Genomic DNA, 18523 nt, shown 5'->3' with positions numbered 1-18523 from the left:
GCACACCCTCGCCTCTTGAGCCCTTCACGACATCCCAGATCTGCTCTCAATCTCTGAGTTGATTCGGATGGCACTAGCCCAGAGCCGTAATCACCTTATATCCTCATCATGTGCTGGTGTGCAAAAGGAGCTCCAACGCATGCACTAATGCAGCTCCTGCCGTGTGACTCTTGATTCAACACAGGCCTCGTTTTGACTCTCAAGTCGATCATCGTGCCACCGCGGCTCTATCATTCTGTCTCATCAGGCTAGTGGCCGGATGAATTGCGAAGGAGTTGGGGGCGGTAAGGATATCAATAGTCTCGATGCCCGCATGCTTGTGCGAGTTTGGTCCTTGCTCAAACGTTCAAATTCACGATGTCTGTACTCGTACTGTTGCATCAGTATTAGAGGTACCTCACGAATACCTTCAAGGTTGTCGAGCACCGCACGCAGAGAGCTGCATGTACTCCGCATGCTAGCACGTACTTGTACCTTAGGTGAGAGCCACCATATGGAAATTCCCCGTCCAACTCCAACCGCCACCCGAAAGAAAGAGGCTTGCTAAGAGAGAGAGGGCAAAAAAAAAAAAAAAAAGTTCCTCCCTGCGTATTGCTTCCCCACCGCATCGCGCGCAAAGCTACTGCCTTCTGCTCCCTGTCGGCCTCTTTCCCCACTGATAACTGATCCGGGCCATACTGTACATAATATTTGGACCATGTACTAGTGTGCTTTTACTTGTACAGGTACCTCGCTGTACGGAGCGGCATACCTGTGCGTGCGTCCGCGCTCATGTCTTATCCACCGGCGGTACCTGCACTGCAGCTAGCGCTACCTGGCAGCTCCACCCCGCCGTCGCCTTCTGACCAATGCGACCGCCCATTTCTTGTACATCCCATCATTGTGCCAGTCGCCTCTTTCTTCCTCTTTTCTCTTCCTCTCCTGTCCGCTGAATGTCTTCCATTCGCACGCCTGTACATTCGCTAACGCTATGAGTGTATAGAGAGGCAGCAGGAACAAGACCTCACACGCCAGGAACCGAGGCGAGACCACTCAGGCTCGTCCGTGTTCTTTCCCTTTATCCGTTCTCTTTCTGCTTTCAATCTTACACCACCATATATATTTTTTTCGACCTATACTTTCTTATTGCTTCACGGGCAGCTCTTGCCCCCAATCTGGAACCAGCCATGGGCTTTGCTCAATGCTCAGATCCGCTATGGAACATTGATGATTTCAGCGGCTGCTTCCGCAGAGAGTAAGTTGTTGATTCGCGCTCGCAGTCCGCTTTGCCACTTGAAGACGTACAATCCAGCTAATGGCCAATTCCACAGTTATCTTGCTGTCCTCTTCCCGTTAATCGTAATTGCTATTTCTTTCTTGCGCCTCGCCTGGTCCAACATTGGCCGTGTCCGCAGTGACAAGACCAAAGGTTATAGCTCCATCTCTGCCACCGACGCCGTACCCGATCACACTGCCATCCCTCCCGACGAAGAATCCGAAGACAGCGATGACGATGATCTCGAGATCAACGGCGGCCGCTTGGCTCTGGCCAAGGTGACTTCCAGGGGCTCAATAGTCCAGGCCGATACTCCCGCTGGTCAGCGCTTCTCGCAGTTCGTCGAGGAGCTTGCTCTTGTTGGCCTGGTTGCAATCAACGCATATGCTCTCGTCACTGGTGCTTATGGTCCTGACGCCCATCTGGTTGCCGCTGCTGGTCTTACGACTTGGATATATACTTTGATTCTTGCAACATTGCGAGTCGCGCTGGGTTCCTCCAAGTGGCGAATTCCGTATATCTGGAACCACACCGCCACCATTTACGGCTGCAAATGGCTCTTCTCACTCTTCATCTTCCGCTCGGCTCTTCTCTACCCTTTCTCACAGCGCTCTCAGATTCTCGTCATCGTCGACTTTGCCCTCAACACTCTGCTATTCGGCATTGCGGTCTCCACTCGAAAGGGCAACAAGACTGTTGTGTTGGAGTGGGAGGATGGCATTGAACCCTCACGCGAGCCCCTCGCCAGTCTCTTTTCCATTGCCACCTTCTCGTGGGTCGATGCTATAGTCTGGCAAGGTTGGAAGAAGCCCATGGAGCTTGAGGATGTCTGGAATCTTCTGCCCAAGGACAAATCTACGGCCATCATTGCCGATTACAGACTTATGAAGAAGACCACCGCCCTTTCATGGCACTTGCTCAAGTATTTCCGCAGTCTTCTGATTATGCAATGCGCGATGGCGGCCGTTGCCGGCCTTTTCACTTTTGCCCCTACCTTGCTGCTTAAAGCTATCCTCCAGTATGTGGAACGCCCTGAAGAGGCACCCGTCAACGTTCTCTGGCTCCTCGTAATTGGTCTCCCAGTTCTTGATACGATCCGATCTTACTGCGATGGAATGGCTCTTTGGATTGGCCGCAAGATCTGTATTCGCGTTCGTGCTATTATTGTTGGTGATATTTACGCAAAGGCGCTGCGCCGAAAAGCTGCCGCCGGCAAGGACAAAGTCCTGCTCGGTGACAATGCCAAATCCGACCAGGATAAGGAAGAGGAGGGTGGCCAAGGCGTCGTCGGTAAAATCAAGCGCGCTCTTGGCTTCGGTGACAAGAAGCAGAAGAATGCTGCCAGTTCAGATGACGCCGAAGCCGCCAACGTCTCCAACGCCACCAAGGCCATCGTAGAGAAGGAAGGAGATGATGAACAGGCCAACCTGGGAACCATTATCAACCTCATGTCAGTTGACAGCTTCAAGATTGCCGAGATCACCGCCTACCTGCATTTCTTGTGCGCTTCAGCCCCCACTCAGCTGATTGTCTCCATTTATTTGCTTTGGCAGGTCATGGGCCTCAGCGCCATTCCCGGTCTCATTGTCATGTTCATCCTCCTGCCCGTAAACTACATGCTGGCTCGTGGCTTCAACATCACTTCCAAGAACATTATGGCTGCTACTGACAAGCGCATCAATGTGACAAACGAGATTCTTCAAAACATCCGCATCATCAAGTACTTTGCATGGGAGCGTCGATTCGGCAAGATTGTGGATGAGAAGCGCGAAGCCGAGCTCAAGGCTCTTCGCTCTCGATTCCTTCTATGGGCGGTTGCGGTTGCCATCTGGAACTCGGTTCCTATCCTCATCACCTTCTTTTCTTTCCTGGTGTACACTCTGATTGAGAAGAAGCCCCTGTATCCCTCTGTTGCCTTCACGGCCATTTCCCTTTTCATGCTCCTTCGCGTTCCCCTCGATCTCCTTGGCGACATGTTCGCTCACGTCCAGGAAGCCAAGGTCTCCATTGATCGAGTTGAGGAGTACCTTCTGGAGGAGGAGACTGAGAAGTATGAACAGCTTGGATTGGACAACGTGGATGAAGATGGCAAGAAGCGCATTGGCTTCAGGGACGCTACTTTGATTTGGGGCGCCAAGAACAGCGTGGCCGAAGATGGCTCCAGGGCATTCCGACTACTTGATCTCGACCTTGACTTTCAGATTGGCAAGCTCAACATCATCGCCGGCCCAACTGGATCTGGCAAGACCTCTATGCTCATGGGTCTTCTTGGTGAGATGACACTCGTGGAGGGCAGGGTATTCTGCCCTGGCGGTCGCAGCCGAGAGGACGTTCGCCCCGATCCCGAAACTGGTCTTGCCGATACAATCGCTTATGTTGCCCAAGCTGCCTGGCTGGTCAACGCTAATATCAAAGACAACATCATCTTTGCCGCGCCGTATGATGAGCAGAGATACAAGGATGTCATTGTCGCCTGTGCTCTTGAGCGTGACCTCGAAATCCTCGATCATGGAGACCAAACGTTGGTTGGCGAGAAAGGTATCACTCTCTCTGGTGGTCAGAAGCAGCGAATCTCCTTGGCTCGTGCTCTGTATTCAAACTCGGCGCATATCCTTTTGGACGACTGTCTCAGTGCTGTTGATTCGCACACGGCACAATGGATCTTTACTAACTGCATCAATGGCCCATTGATGAAGGGCCGCACCTGTATTCTCGTCACTCACAACATACAGCTTTGTGTCCCGTCATCCGATTATGTCGTCTTGTTAGAGAACGGCCGGGTTGTAGCCCAAGGACCCTCGCAGGAGGTCATCGCCTCCGGCAAGCTCGGAGAGGAAATCCAGCGCTCTCGACCTGCTTCTCATACTGCATCTCGTATCCCATCTCGTGTGCCGTCAAGCGTCGGCGATGAGGAGACTATGGTTAACAGCAACGGCGACGCCTCAGAGAGCACAGACAATTCTAAGAAGGGCAAGAAGGAACCGCCTAAAGGCCCTCCCGAAGAGACCAAGGCGACCGGATCCGTCAAATGGTCTGTTTTGCGCATTTATCTCTCTTCTATGGGACCCTGGTGGTTCTGGCTTGTCGCTTTCATGGTTTTTGGCATGCAGCAGCTCTCGACCGTTGCAACGAACATTTGGGTCAGGGAGTGGGCTAACCAGTACATCGAAGAGGAGAATATCAACGTTTCTCTAAACTCTATGCCACATGCCTACGGTGCTGGAACTATTTCCAAGGGCTCCTGGGCCTCTATTGCCAGTTTGGGTAACCTGCGATCCTCGACAGGGCCAGGTTTGCGCGTGCTGGATGATCAGATCACTCTTGGTTCGACTGCAGTGCCACAAGTCAATGTCCCTTATTATCTCACCGGACTTGCCCTTATTGGTGTGTTTGGCGCCCTGGCCGCTCTGATCCGAGATGTATGGATCTTTGTTGGATCTTTGACTGCATCCAGGCGAATTCACGATCGTCTCATTCTCTCTGTGACCCGAGCCAAGTTCAAGTTCTTCGATGTTACCCCTCTGGGCCAGCTGATGAACCGCTTTAGTAAAGATCTCGAGGCCGTAGACCAAGAAATCGCACCCACGGCGATTGGTGTCATGGTCTGCGCACTCTCTCTCGTCGTGACCATTGTGCTGATCTCATTCATCACTCCTGGTTTCCTCATTGCTGCCTTCTTCATCGCCATTCTCTTTTATGTTGTCGCCGCTTTCTATCTACGCGCATCTCGCGATCTTAAGCGCCTGGAGTCAGTTCAACGCAGCCCGCTCTTCCAGCAGTTTGGCGAGACTCTCAGCGGTATGACGACTATCAGAGCCTACGGCGATGAACGACGCTTCATCCGGGACAATTTGGCCAAGATCAACACGCAGAGCCGGCCATTCATCTATCTGTGGGCTTGCAACAGATGGCTCGCATTCCGAGCTGATTTGCTGGGCAACTTCGTATCCTTCTTCGCAGGTGTCTTCATTATCGTCAACCTGGGCAAGATTGATGCCGGTGCGGCTGGTATTTCATTGAGCTACGCGATGAATTTCACTGAGAATGTTTTGTGGCTTGTCCGCCAATATGGCATGAACGAGCAAAATATGAACTCTATGGAACGTGTCAAGGAATATCTAGATGTTGAACAAGAAGCGGAAGCGATCATCGAGGATAGCCGGCCGCCAAAGAACTGGCCCGCAGAAGGCGGTGTCGAGTTCGTCAAGTATTCTACTCGGTACCGTGCTGACTTGGATCCGGTTCTCAGAGGCATCTCGCTTAAGATCAACCCTAAGGAAAAGGTTGGCATCGTGGGGCGAACCGGTGCAGGAAAGAGTTCATTGACGCTGGCCATTTTCCGTGCCCTTGAAGCTGACTCAGGATCCATTACGATCGATGGTATTGATATTAGCAAGATTGGTCTCCAGGATCTGCGAGAAAACATCACTATTGTACCGCAGGATCCCACACTCTTCATGGGTACCATTCGAACTAATCTTGACCCCTTTGATCAGTATACGGACGAAGAGGTGTTTGAGGCTCTAAGACGAGTGCAGCTAATTGGCCATGACGAGACAACCACCCCCACAACCCCTATTGTTCCAGTCTCTGCCGAAGGAGAGAGCGCAGGAGGCTCATCTGGTACTCGAACACCGTCAATAGCCACCAACAAGAATATCTTCCTTGACTTGTCTTCTCCCGTCTCCGAATCCGGCTCCAACCTCTCTCAAGGTCAACGACAGCTTCTGTGCCTGGCACGAGCAATGCTGAAGAAGCCGACTGTCATGGTCATGGATGAAGCTACAGCATCCATCGATTACAACACCGACTCAAAAATTCAAGAAACCATCCGGGAGCTTACTGGAACTGTCATTACAATTGCTCATCGTCTCCAGACGATTGTGGATTATGATAAAGTCCTGGTGCTAGATAAGGGTGAAGTGGTCGAATTTGACCACCCGTGGGAGCTGATCAATAAAAAAGATGGAACTTTCAGGAGTATGTGTGAGACCAGTGGTGATATGGATACCCTGTTGAAAGCGGCAAAGAAGAAGTGGGAAGAGGGCCAAAACTGAATATAAAAAGAAGGAAATATAAAAATAAAAGATCTGAATTAGGTCAATAGTATTTATATAAATTAATGTCATCAGGTATTATATCGCCCTCAATTCATGACAAGCGTCTAATCAGTCCTGCTATGTTACTTGTTTTCGTGTATATCAAATCTTCGTGCCGATTCCAGTAGTTTATCACTTCAGTTGCACCCCAGGGTGCACTAACATAGAGGGGAGTAGCTTGTCAGAGTACATGAAGTATACCTTGGCCTAATATGGTAACGGCTGCGCAACTTGATCTATTAAATTGTGAGGAAACTGTACATTTATAGGGTATATTATAATGAAGTCGGTTGTTGCTTTTCATTAGTGTTGAGGCTTGGGATGAATCGGACTTTGATCAATTGAGGAGTTATCATCATCAATTGATGAAGTACGTAGCCGTTAGTTAGTAGCAATAGAAGCAAGCTTCCCTCTTTCATCCTCGCTTGTTGTTTAAATCGTGCTATAGTAGCTGGTTCTAAGGGCAACGTGAATATAAGATATAGTAGATATGTAGATGTAATATATATAGTAGATATAGTAGATGTAATAGATATAGTAGATATAGCAGATGTAATAGATATAGTAGATATAAACTGCTCCCTATCTAGTCGGAGAGCTCTGCTTGACACTTAACCCCTTCTCCTGCAGCTTGTGTCCAAGTCCGTATTTCCCCCTAAAAGCTGGATCATCTTCTTTTGGGGCAGAGGGAGAATACGAGGCGGCACGGTCACTAGAGAGCCGCTGCAACGAGGCATCTGTCATAGATCCGAGCCATTGTGTCGAGAAGCGGTCAACTCTCACGCTCTTAACATTAAGTAGATCGCCCACGGTTGACACAATGACTTGATGGCTGTTATCATCGGCGGAAACGTCGCCAAAAACGTGAACTCTTTGCCGGGATGCCTGATCAGCGGCCAGGTTGCAGACCTCGAGGCACTGCCTTGCTGTTTCGATTTCCTTAAGCAGCCGAAGTCGGTCCTCCTCTATCTGCCGCGGCTGTACAACCTTGGTGCTTAGCGATTGCTCTGAGAGAGCGATGAGCCGGCCTTGCAGATCAGAAATCATGCGGACCATCCTATCTCTAGCATCGCTGAGAGCTACTGCGGTTTTTGCGTGAGTTTCATCTGGCCGGATGCCCAAAGGCTGAAAGCCATCCTGCAAGCTCTGCAAGTGTGATCTCGCGCTCTCGCAGATCAGAAGGCATTGCTGGGCACTCTGTTTCTCCTCTTCCATCCGCTTGATGCTCTCATTTGCAGCCGGGTCGGTATCTTGTTGAGGGTGGTTTGTGATGACGGCAAGCTTGTCATCAATATCCTGGAGATGGGCCTGGAGATCGGCTGTTGTTTCTCTGATCATCTCGTGATACCCATCCAGTGCCTCGCGAGTGACCTGAACATTTTGCCTATTTGGGGCATGTTAGCTATAAAAGGCAAAATGAGAGAGGTTGCCATATGTGGTAGCCTCAGGCAAAAATCTAGACGACATGGCGAGAAGGAGTAACTGACATGTTGAGGCTTCCAAGGGCGATGGCAATAGTTGATTTATAGCCAGCCAGCATATCTTTAAAGTCTCTAATATCGCCACCCATATATCTGATCTGAGCCCAGTCGCGAAAGCTCGCTCGAGAGCCAGCTGAATGTTTGGTACATTTTATAATAACGGCGTTAAAATCCTGGCAAGTCTGGTGACAGCAAAGAACCGGGATCTTGAGCATGGATATCATGGGCCCTTCATCGGTGGTGACGACTGTTTTGAGAGTCTCGAGGACACCTATAAGGGATTCGAGTTCGGAACGGAGATCGCGTATCGTCCGCTCATAGTTTCTAAAGGACTGGATGGTCTCATGTAGAGTCTTGCTGGCCTGGATGGCGCCTATGAGCAGATTTGGCACCCCGGACGACATCCCGAGAGGGTCCATGTTGTACCTATCCCGGTCACAGAATTAAGGGGGGGTAGTATAAGCTCCTCGATATGCTTGATAGATGGATCAACGCGATCGATCTAGATAGTCACCAGGAAATCTCGATGGACGGAGTATTTGTAGTGCTGCGATACCACCTCCTTACTCACTCAACCTTGGCTGTGGGGTAAGGCAGCAGCCGCGCGCCAAAATCATAGAGCTAAGTATGTGATTGAGCCGCTTACAAGGAATACACCGGCATGCCATTCATGAGCCAATCGCCGTCGCAGATGTATCTGTTGGAGAGCCCCATGCTCATAAGAAGGCTGTGTAGTCGCAATGATGATTGCACGTACAGACTAACAGCAGCAGTTTCGGTTGAGAAGGGCATGGTGAGGTCGTGATGGTGGTGGGGTAAGCTGAGACGGAAGACGGGTGGAAACGGACTAGCGAGAGCAGCAGCTCAGTGAAAACCCAGACGGTCCAATATTTATCCATCGAAGCATCTTGAGGTTTTTGTACAGTCGTATAATAAGGCTAGTCAGTATCTTGAACCAGCTACCTGTGTGTAGAATATAGTTTGGCCCATGCGGCGCACGGGACATGTGTGCCGTGGATGGAGACGGCTACACCGACGAGCGCCATTACTACATAGCAGTACGGAGTAGTGGTAGTAGCAGTAGCAGTGATAGCACCAGAGCAGTAGTAGCATCAGCAGCAGTTAAGTGGTATCATCAGCAGCAGAGGTAGCAGCAGTAGCAGAGGTAGCTAATAGAGCAGTAGCAGAGGCAGCTAATGGAGTCGCCGAGATGGCAATGCTATGAGCAGCACTCCGTAGTGGCAGAGATGAATGGCAATATTAACTCTCTTGTACTTCGTAGTGCTTGTTCCAAGGGCCATGATGCTCCAAGGTTCGTCTCGTCTCGTCTCGTGTCATCTCGTCTCGAACCAAGGTGAAATGCCGCGGCCATTTCCGTTTCCGGAATCATGCCACGAACAAGTGGAGGCGGTGCTGAAGAATCACAACGGCCGACGTAAGCTTGCAAAGGACTCTAGTGCCATTCAGCCGCATTGTTCCGTCTAGTGGTTGATTAGCACGGCATGGCCTGGCTTTCGACGCACTCCTGCATTTCATAGGGCACCTACGCTTGGTCCGCTCTTGGGCCTGGTGACTGGAGACTGGTGTCTGCCCAGCTCGCAGCCTGGAGACAGATAAAGCCGGAGTTGGAGCCACGTTCGTGTTTTGTTTCTGCATCTCGTGCTCGTTTTTTTGCCGCTAATATTCGAGAGACGCTGGAATTGAAGACCGGAGGAGACTTGAATCATCGCGGGATCATCGCGGGAATCAGTTGATTGCAGAGAGAGAGAGAGAATCGGAGAGAGCCAAAAAGCCAGAGCGCACAAGCAGAGAAGCGGAAAGTACGAGTAGCAGCCGGGACCGCTACCCAAAGCTTACGTACCTGCCTCTCTCTCACCGGTTTTAAGCTTCTTTTTTCCTTATCGATTCCCACACTCGTCGACGCCATCTTTTCCTTCTCGCTCTTCCATTCTCTTATTTCTCCCATTTCGTGCTCTTTTCCGCTTATTCGCCTTTCGTCTTCCTTTTACTTCCTCTCCCTCTTACTCTTGCTCTCCCTCTTGCTCCACTTTTACCAGCAACTACACCATGGGCAAGCCAGACTTCCTCCCTCCTCCGTCTCCGGCTGCCGGCCCTGCATCGCCCTTGGCCGAAGGCGCCGCCTCCATCTCGCTCAGCACAACGTCGAATACCTTTTCCCCCGCGAATCTCGGCAACCATCGCCAGACGTACTTTGACGATGATCCTACCGAGCTCGCCACCGACGACCTGCCCCCTCTGTATGACGAGCACGAGAACGATGCCGTGCCTTTCATCGACCCTCTTGCTCCTACTGGACCTGCCGCCAGCATCCTAAACCTCGAGCCCTTCAAGCGTGACCCTCGCTCGGACACCGTCTATTATCTGGATTCCCGCCTCGACTCTGATCCCAAGTATCTCAACGATGCCCTCGTCCACCTGTCCCAGCTGCCTCCTCGACCATTTGCTCAGATCCGCGGCACACACACTGAGACTCGCCGCAAGTCTGATGACAAGACGGAGCAGGTCACCGTGGTTGACTTTGACATTGAGATTGAGCTCACACACTTGCTCTACCACAATATCCGGGACCCTACAAACGGGGCCTGGCGACAGCTCCACAGCGTTGGCAACCTGGAAAAGGTTCGCCGAGGTACTGTCTTCACAACTCGCGCACCTGGCTTCGGTGGCAGCGGTGGTGCCATCGAAAGCGGCGAGCCTACCGTCGAGGAATGGTGCCACCGCTTCTGTGCCAGCCGTGCCGGCCTCAAGAACATGGCCTTTGAGCGCCGTGTTACCGGCTGGGACTGGGATTATCTGAAGAAGCAGCTGGAACGCCTGGTTCACGACACCAACTATCGTGGCCACACCAGCATTACTTTCCCAGTGCGGAACTCGCGTGTGGAGATTTACAATGCCTGTCGTGTCAACCAGATGCGCCTGACCAAGTGGATCGAGGTCATGTTTATGCTTACGCTCATGTTCCTCATCGCCTGGCCGTATCTATTCTTCCGCACCAAGCGTTGGGAGACAGTATATGCCGAATGGTCCATGAGCCGTGATGAGCCGGATGGCACTGGCTGCGTGGAGCGTCGCTACGCTTCCATGAGCGAGGCTCAGTGGTATCAGATGTGGGCGAGAGCTATCCAGAAGGCCGTCTTGGAACGCAGACAGGGCCACCTTGACCAGGGAGACGTGGAGAGGGCCGACCAGCCAGCTGACCAAGCTGGTGGCTTTGCTGGTATGGTTCAGGCTGGTGTAGAGGCTATGGGTGTGGTCAACAGGTCGTTTGGATGGGGAGGTGACAGCGGCAGCCAGCCCCGGCGCTTCAAGTTTGGCAGACGGTGAATGATTTGCATGTTGAGCTCTGTGGTAAAGAACAAGGCGATGGAAACGGTGCGAATTTAGATGGGCTGGAGATGCGCATTTCATTGGATAAAGCGCTCCTTACTTCCCTCAACACTTTAAAAAGACTTGTTTGGTGGAGGAGTTTTTGGAGTTACAGGGTAGCATTTGATGGGTTTTCCTTTTTGTAGGTGAGGCGGGTTGAGCCATTCCTATGTACGATCTTTAGCATGTCTATTCCTTATTGGCTATTGCATATATACTGGACACGATATGAATTTATATATTCGTTTGATCTGTTTTATTTGGTTACAGTTTCAACTCTTTTTTCATGATGCACTTTGATAGCTTGTCTGTTGTGACACTTGACAGTGGAATTAGCATTCAGACTCCACAGCGCTTTGCCCCTCCAACCAATAATTTGCCCCCGCTGTAATCTGCTCAAGCGTGGCTGACAAGCCATCACTAAGCGTAAATAAGGCAACACCAAACTTTCTACACTGCAACTTATATATTCCTCTTTCTTCCAACCTTACAAAATCTCAGAAGAAGACAATTTAAGGCTCCATTACTCATCACCAATTAATTTTCATAGCCACCATTGATTATATCGCCTTGCAACACAGAGAGCAAATCACTCTCTTGCAAACTTTGCTTTTGATCGCAAGGACGAGGAAGGGGTAGCCAAACATCTCAACACAATGGACATTTCCAACCCGAGGAGGATTCTGGCAGTCAGCCTAGAGGGCTCAGAGCATCATTTGAGTCGTGTCATTAAAGGTAATGCTCTCTTCCCTTGCTGTTATGAGCCTATCTGCTTAGGATGCGTCTTTTGTGGCCTCTGTGGTATATCGACTTGTATATCTGGGATACAAGTGGGAGATTGGATGAATCTCTCATCACATATATTACGATTACGAGCTGCCGCCATCACCCATATGGAATTCCTTCATAACTATGCCCACGGAGCTTACAATCTCATCAATCTTGCATCAAATAAGCTGTACTGCTCTATGGACTAACTGTATCTCACCAGATCTTACCGGGTCATCACCAGAAGCGGCATCAACGTCACTGGCGGGCACCACGCATGACCTTGAGCTCAAAACTTCTTACTACACAGCTTCAATCCCAATTTGGATAGATCTAATCGCTTCCCCGTCAGAATGGGCTTCATCTTTCCTATCTGAAGAGGCTCGCGAGGTCCTTGCAGTTCTAGGCGGCCTTGTCCTGGTCTTCGCGATACCCAATGCCAAGCCCGAAACTCTAACCGCGGATAACGACACCCCCGGTCTTATTCGGCACGTCGGCAGTGTCGTTCAGAAGGGCCTTGGAGGATGGGAATGGGATGGAGTCAGACTGGCCGTTGGCATCGGTGAGGGCGACGCCGATGAATGGGATGAGCTATGCGCAGAGGCTGGCCTGGAGTTTGTACAGCTGAAGAGCGGGCAAAAGGATAAAAACGAGTTTGGAGGTACGATGACTCAAGAACATTCCCGCATCACCTTTGCCAATGCTGGCCTGTGCGATATAGCACTACCGTTGGTGTGACGGCTTGCTGACTGCAAACACATTTACAGAAAAGACGGGTATCTCCCGTGTAAAGGAAGCCCTTGAATCAAACGACTGGGAGCAGTTAAACGATGACCCACTCTCTGATTTTGATGAGACGCACTCCGATAAATCCGAAGATGCAGAGGACTTTGATCCAGAGAGCTTGGACTTTGGTGTCGACCGTTCTGACTTTGAAGGGCTGCGTATGGCAATATGGGAAACAAGCCGGCTCGAGATAGGGGATGCCGATAATACTTTTCCCAAACCAGCCGAGTCGGGTATTTCCAAGGTGACGGATGTCAATGCGGGCACCGCCGCTGATACCAACGATAACGAGACGCAGGACCGTGAGCTAGATGACGAAGATGTTGCCAAGGTAGAGAAGATGATGAGGAAGCTTCAAGCAGCTAGAGAAATGGGGGAGGGCATGAGCGAGGCGCAGAGAAAGCGGCTGGCCGCCAGAGCTGTGGAGGAGGTAATGAGAGAGCTTTGAAGTCAAACAAGCCGATGCTTCTCGCCCTGCTTATTCCCTTTTTGTTCATACGCAAGCCAGAGTCTTTCAATCCACAATATCATCCTAGGTTCCGGTCTTGAACTGACAGTGGCGCTTCGTGGCATTCCTACCTGGATGTGCATGTACAACGGTATCCCACCAGACGCCCGCCATATGTGCTGGGGGTTCTCATGTCTCGTGCTGCCTCCACAACGGATCTCGCTATTTCTAAGACGATCCTACAACTCCCATGGAGACTTCATAATATGTTTTCTTGCACAAAATACTAGTGGTAGTATGCAATGCAGCTAGTAGTAATCAGCCTGGTAACCGTGGTTTGCTGCAAGGGACAGCCGTCATGCATCATGCCAAAGCATGACAATGTGAGACATGCCGACGCCTTGCATATAAATCGGCCACGGTAGGAAGTTTTTTATACTCGTATGTGGTTAGTTCGATTGCCCTCGACGTCCAGCATCCACCGCGGTCTGCTCCGTCCCCATAGACATGTCTTGGCTGGTGTTCCAAAACGGTGATCGATTCAAGGGCGGCCTGGGACGCAGAATCGGGACTCCAGAAGCTGGTTGCAGAGGCCTGTTTGCTATTTAATGGGTCGATGATGCCTTTTGGCTCACAAATCAAGGCACCATAATCCGTTCGGTTGAGGAAAGCGAGGGTTAGGTTTGAGCTTGAGGTCAAGTTATGCGTATTGAGTGCTCGTATCATCGTGATTAGGTTTCCTTGCAGATAAGCGGAGGGATATGCCACAAGTACGCTTTCCGGGCGGATCCGTTTCCCCGGCCTAGTTCGTCATGGTCTTGTTGAAGTGAGACACAGAGCATGCTGATGGGCGATGCTGCACACAAAGATACTTTGCGGACAGGGGTGACGAAAAGGGAGAGAATACAGAGTAGAAAGAGGAAGCTAGGTGAGGATCAGGGCAGCATGAAACATCGTACGACTGAACCGTTGTATCTGAATTCTAAAAGGCAATATTCGATACTGTACTCTTCCGTGATGTGTGGCTCAGCGTCTGCTGAAAGCCTAAGCCGACACTCCATACTGTAGGCAGCATCGAGTACAGTATTGCTTTGGACGCTCGAGTCAGTGTGTGAACTGTCCTACCTTTGGTGGGGAGAGTCCAGCTGAACTCCACTGCCTCCAAGTGCTGATGTTCTAACCCGAATGCTGTCAAGCTCAATTGTGCAACTCCAATTGGTGGGATCCAGTTTGCTAAAGGCTCGAGTCAAGCTGGAAAAATGTTATTAATAGACGTAAAAGTTGGTATAGTAATAGATATTAGTCGAATGCAAAGAGCCCTTTGACGTCTTTCTGCAGTAGAGTTAATACCACTTACTGGCTAGACCTTCGTCCTCACTGTTTGAGCAGGCATTCCGACAATCGCGGCGTCGGGTGAATATCTTGAACCTTTCCCCTCGGCTAAGCCATGGAGACCCAGAAGTGGCAAGACAAGTCAAGCATCCTGCGACACTACTAGTCTCATCGCCATTGCATCTTGCATGCATCGAGTGTCTTGGCCGACGGCTAAAATGGCCAGCGAGTTGCGAGGTTTGCGTAGGGGAGTCAGAGCATGTTCGCCGGCTTCTAATACAAAGACACATCTGCCTACCAAGTTATCGATTGGGAACCTTGAAAAACCAGCAAGCAGCTATTCGTGTGTAACCCCCAACTGGTCGGATCACGCAGCAATTGTGAAGTTGTGAGAACTAAGAGAGCTGAGATGGGCCAGTCCACTTGGCTCCTCGATCTTGTTGGATGGGACTAGACAAACTGCGGGCATTCAAGTTCTGCCACGAGGGTGGGATCAAGACGGCGTTTGTTTACTGGTCTCATCCTAGGATGCAGCCAGAGACATGTGGGAAGTCGAGCCGTCGGCAAGGTTTCATTCTTGGAGTCTCCGACATGCTGCAAGGCGATTGTGCGTGAGAAGGGATGCCGCTGGGGTTGTGTGGAGAAGTTGAAAAGCCGTGCTTGTGAATGATCGATCGGAGGTAGAAAGCTCTCAAAATGGGATAGGATAGGAACCGGGAGTGCAAGTATATGGAGCTCTTTCTGTTAAAAAGCACCTGCACTTCCGCTTGCATGTGCATATGTCCGGTCTGCTCGATGCTACGATCTCTCCCTATCGTCCTTTGGGTCTAGCACAAGTCTAAGCGGGTAGCTTGTGGCGGTTGGGCGGAGCGCCTCCCGACTACTGGTTGGAAGTGATGCCAAGCGACAGGGTCCCAGAATCCCGGTCGGTCCTAGTCAGGGGCAAGGAGGCTGTGGAGCTTCCTTGAGCTTCTCCGAGACGGTTGGGCATGCTGCACTGTGTTTGCATATCGTGTGTCCCGTACTGTGCGCCCAAGACAAGACAAGACAAGCCTTGGTCCATCGTATTCGAAGGCGATGCTACCTTTTTTATCCCTCCCGAAGTGTACGAAATGGATGCATGCTTTACTTCATGGGGAGTATATACATAGAAGTCGCCACCACGTGTATCGTATCGATCACGTATTATCAGCTGGCTACCCTGGGTGCCTCTGCGATAGGGACCCCTTTGGACATGCTGGCCCTTTTCTGCGGAGATGCCGCTGAGCTTTCTGTCATCTTTCACACAGGCTCAGAGAGATGGCGCCACTGATGCTACTAGTAACAAGTAGCACTGCTACGTGCATGCATGTTGCTCGCAAGTACGTGTACTTGGAGAGTATCGACCGTGCATGATGCCACCGGGACGACCTGTAACTCGGACCAGCAGACCGGCAATAAGAAGATGAACCTGACTATACTCGTACTTGTACTCCACGCTGGGCAGGCATTGCGACTGCCACTCGCAGACATCGTCCTGCCGCGATCATCGGCGGCGAAGGGGAAGCGAGGCGGACGTGAGTCGAAAAGGGGAGTTTGTGTTTAGGATTTCCCCCAATTGCCGGCCCCTCGCCTGACGTTGGTAGAGCTGGTTGGCACAGTACCAGACACATGCAGTTAAGGGGCGCACTGTACCAGCATGTCCAAACGCGACCCGCTCCATGACCGCATCACACCCTTCTGCAGGAACACGGGCTGGTCTCCCATTTTGGCTGTTCTGTACGGAGTACGAGTAGGTACTTGGGTGGTAGTGCGTAGTGCTTCGTAGTATCGGCTTTTCTCAATCGACCTCCCAGTCGTCGTTCTTTCGCCATGCTGGACTCGCATCTACACTAACACCGTTGTGGTTTGAATCGCCGGATCTGTGATTGTGCCGTGGATGGCTTCGAGTTGGCATGTCGACGGTCGTAGCACCAACGGTGGTAGCTCTCCGTATGAACTACTGCTTGTACAACTTTGTAGTAGTTAGTAGTAACAAAGAACAGACGTAAGGCGCCTCTCGCCGTTCACCATTAGCCCCCATGATGTCACCCCCACTGTCGGTCGAACACCATCCATTGGATACTATGTACGTTGAATCGAGCCATGGCGGGCGCGACAGCGACAAACTCTCGCACAGACATACGAGTAGCGCCATGCAATGCATGCGTTAGGGTCACCAAGTGCGGTGCTAGTATGGGGTTGGAGCTAATTTGAAGGCTGCATCTGCGTGCGTCTGAATAAGTAAGTACGGAGTGCTCGTACGGAGTAACTAGCAGTGCCGCTACTCGTAGGCGTTTACACTTGTGAGTAGCACTACGGGTAGTGCGTATAAACCGGGCAGAAGCTGGGAACCATGTCTCGTCCGTTGCGAATCGTGTCTAGTTCGAGGTGCCGAGGTTGCCAGTATGTCGTGGAAGATGGGAGCTAGATGGAGCAAATGGCAGGTCTGCCAAGTGCTTCTCGAGTCCGAGAACGAATCATAGGAGGAGAGTTGAGATGGCATGTTGGGACTTGACCCGGAGGAGCGACACCAAATTCCTGTCAGTCGCTTGGACAAGTGCCGGGGAGCCAGGTCTGTGTGAGCTTTGTGTCTCGTACTACTGTACGCACTTGTTGGCTTGGATATGCCTGTACCACTTGCTGCTGGTGCGAGCCTAACGCTACTCCGTACCACGGCAAGACACGGGACCGCTTATACAGGCACAGCATCGTGACCTTGGGTTATCCCGGCTGGATACTCTGATGTTGAGCTCCGAGTCGGTCGGTGTTCAAGCTGTGGGGGTCTTGGGTCAAGCGAGGTTCAAAGGTGACGATCTCTGGGGGCTAGACCGCCTAGAGCTGCCACTTAGTTGAGCAGAAGCAGTAGCGCTGGTTGATCTGGATGCTCGTTCTTCTTCTTCTTCTTCTTCTTCTTTTTTTGGCTCGTTGTTCAGCTTAGAAAGCAACTGGTCCAAGAGACAATGCGGACACAGGCGCTGTTTAGAGAGATGACAACGGAGCAAGCCATCCCGGTGCTGTAATCAACAATGGCGGCCCATTGTCTCGCCGAAGGCACGCATCCTCGCCCTTGGGGCAACGCGCGAGTTGCGTGAGAGTTTGGCGTTGCCGGCGACAAAAGGGGAAGAGAGAGAAAGGGGACATGACATGGAGGCCGGCCAGTGGAACGCCAGATCGACTTGGGGCACAACGTGCGAGTAAGTCGCGCATACTCGCCCACAGGATGCTCCCCATATATCAACTGATGGGCGCCAGACAGCGGCCAGTTGGTGGCGTCGAGCTGTGCCGAGCTTCCAAGGGCCACCTTGGAGCTACAAATACTGAGTTGCCTCTCTTCGTATCTGCATTCGCTACAGTATGATGGCTCGACTGGATGGAGGAATCGGCCAAGGGTCTTTTCGGTTTACTTTTCCGTCGAATCTACCTATTTGGATGCATATGCACCATATGCGCTCCGTGGGTAGTACCACTATTCCCAGGTAGTCAATACTTTGTACTTTGTAGGTGAAGGGAATGATAGGATAGGACCTTTTGGCGCAGCTCCGCGAATCATGAGCATCAACCGACGCCCGCTCAGCCAAACCATGCATGCCTGCATGCATGCAGGACGAACCTGTACGGAGCACAGTGGTTGAGTGGGCACAGCCGCCGCCAAGCTGAGATGGAAAAGGAAAAACAACGAGGCCTGCCTATTCAACAGCCGATAAGATGGCACAACGTGATGATCTGTCGCTCAGATGGAGACCAGTCTAGGCTGACGACGGCGAGCGGAGCAGTTTCATCCTCGTGGGTGAAGCGCAAGAAGCACGTGTGCCTTGTAGAGTACATAGTATACCAAGGTACCTACATGCCCCGAGCTTCGCAGACACGCACAGCAGCCCTCAAGCTCTCTCGCTTTAGGTTAGCACCCTGGGCTCAACCCGCACATCTTCTTCAGCATGTCGATGGA

General features: G+C 51.4%; 4 protein-coding genes across 4 annotated transcripts; 3 read left to right on the top strand and 1 right to left on the bottom strand.

Moving 5' to 3' along the window:
* Positions 1 to 1206: 1206 nt before the first annotated feature.
* Positions 1207 to 6403, top strand: TRIVIDRAFT_176292 (uncharacterized protein; the record flags this gene model as incomplete). The annotated part of the gene is made up of 1 exon (XM_014104703.1): positions 1207 to 6403. One exon carries the CDS (start codon positions 1207 to 1209, stop codon positions 6310 to 6312), a length of 5106 nt encoding a protein of 1701 aa, XP_013960178.1.
* A 441-nt stretch (positions 6404 to 6844) lies between these two features.
* On the bottom strand, positions 6845 to 8329 carry TRIVIDRAFT_73394 (uncharacterized protein; the record flags this gene model as incomplete). The annotated part of the gene is made up of 2 exons (XM_014104702.1): positions 6845 to 7738; positions 7842 to 8329. 2 exons carry the CDS (start codon positions 8252 to 8254, stop codon positions 6937 to 6939), a joined length of 1215 nt encoding a protein of 404 aa, XP_013960177.1.
* A 1184-nt stretch (positions 8330 to 9513) lies between these two features.
* TRIVIDRAFT_86059 (uncharacterized protein) lies at positions 9514 to 11471 on the top strand (the record flags this gene model as incomplete). Its single annotated transcript, XM_014104701.1, has 1 exon — positions 9514 to 11471. The coding sequence occupies one exon, from the start codon at positions 9903 to 9905 to the stop codon at positions 11178 to 11180; it is 1278 nt and encodes a 425-aa protein (XP_013960176.1).
* Positions 11472 to 11878: 407 nt separating this feature from the next.
* TRIVIDRAFT_141948 (uncharacterized protein) lies at positions 11879 to 13224 on the top strand (the record flags this gene model as incomplete). The annotated part of the gene is made up of 3 exons (XM_014104700.1): positions 11879 to 11957; positions 12214 to 12651; positions 12758 to 13224. The coding sequence occupies 3 exons, from the start codon at positions 11879 to 11881 to the stop codon at positions 13222 to 13224; spliced, it is 984 nt and encodes a 327-aa protein (XP_013960175.1).
* Between the last annotated feature and the right edge of the window lie 5299 nt (positions 13225 to 18523).

This window comes from Trichoderma virens, assembly GCF_000170995.1.
Source record: "Trichoderma virens Gv29-8 chromosome Unknown TRIVIscaffold_2, whole genome shotgun sequence".
Taxonomy (NCBI): Eukaryota; Fungi; Ascomycota; class Sordariomycetes; order Hypocreales; family Hypocreaceae; genus Trichoderma; species Trichoderma virens.
The sequence above is the reverse complement of the archived record's forward strand: the minus strand, read 5'-3'. Positions and strand labels throughout refer to the sequence as shown.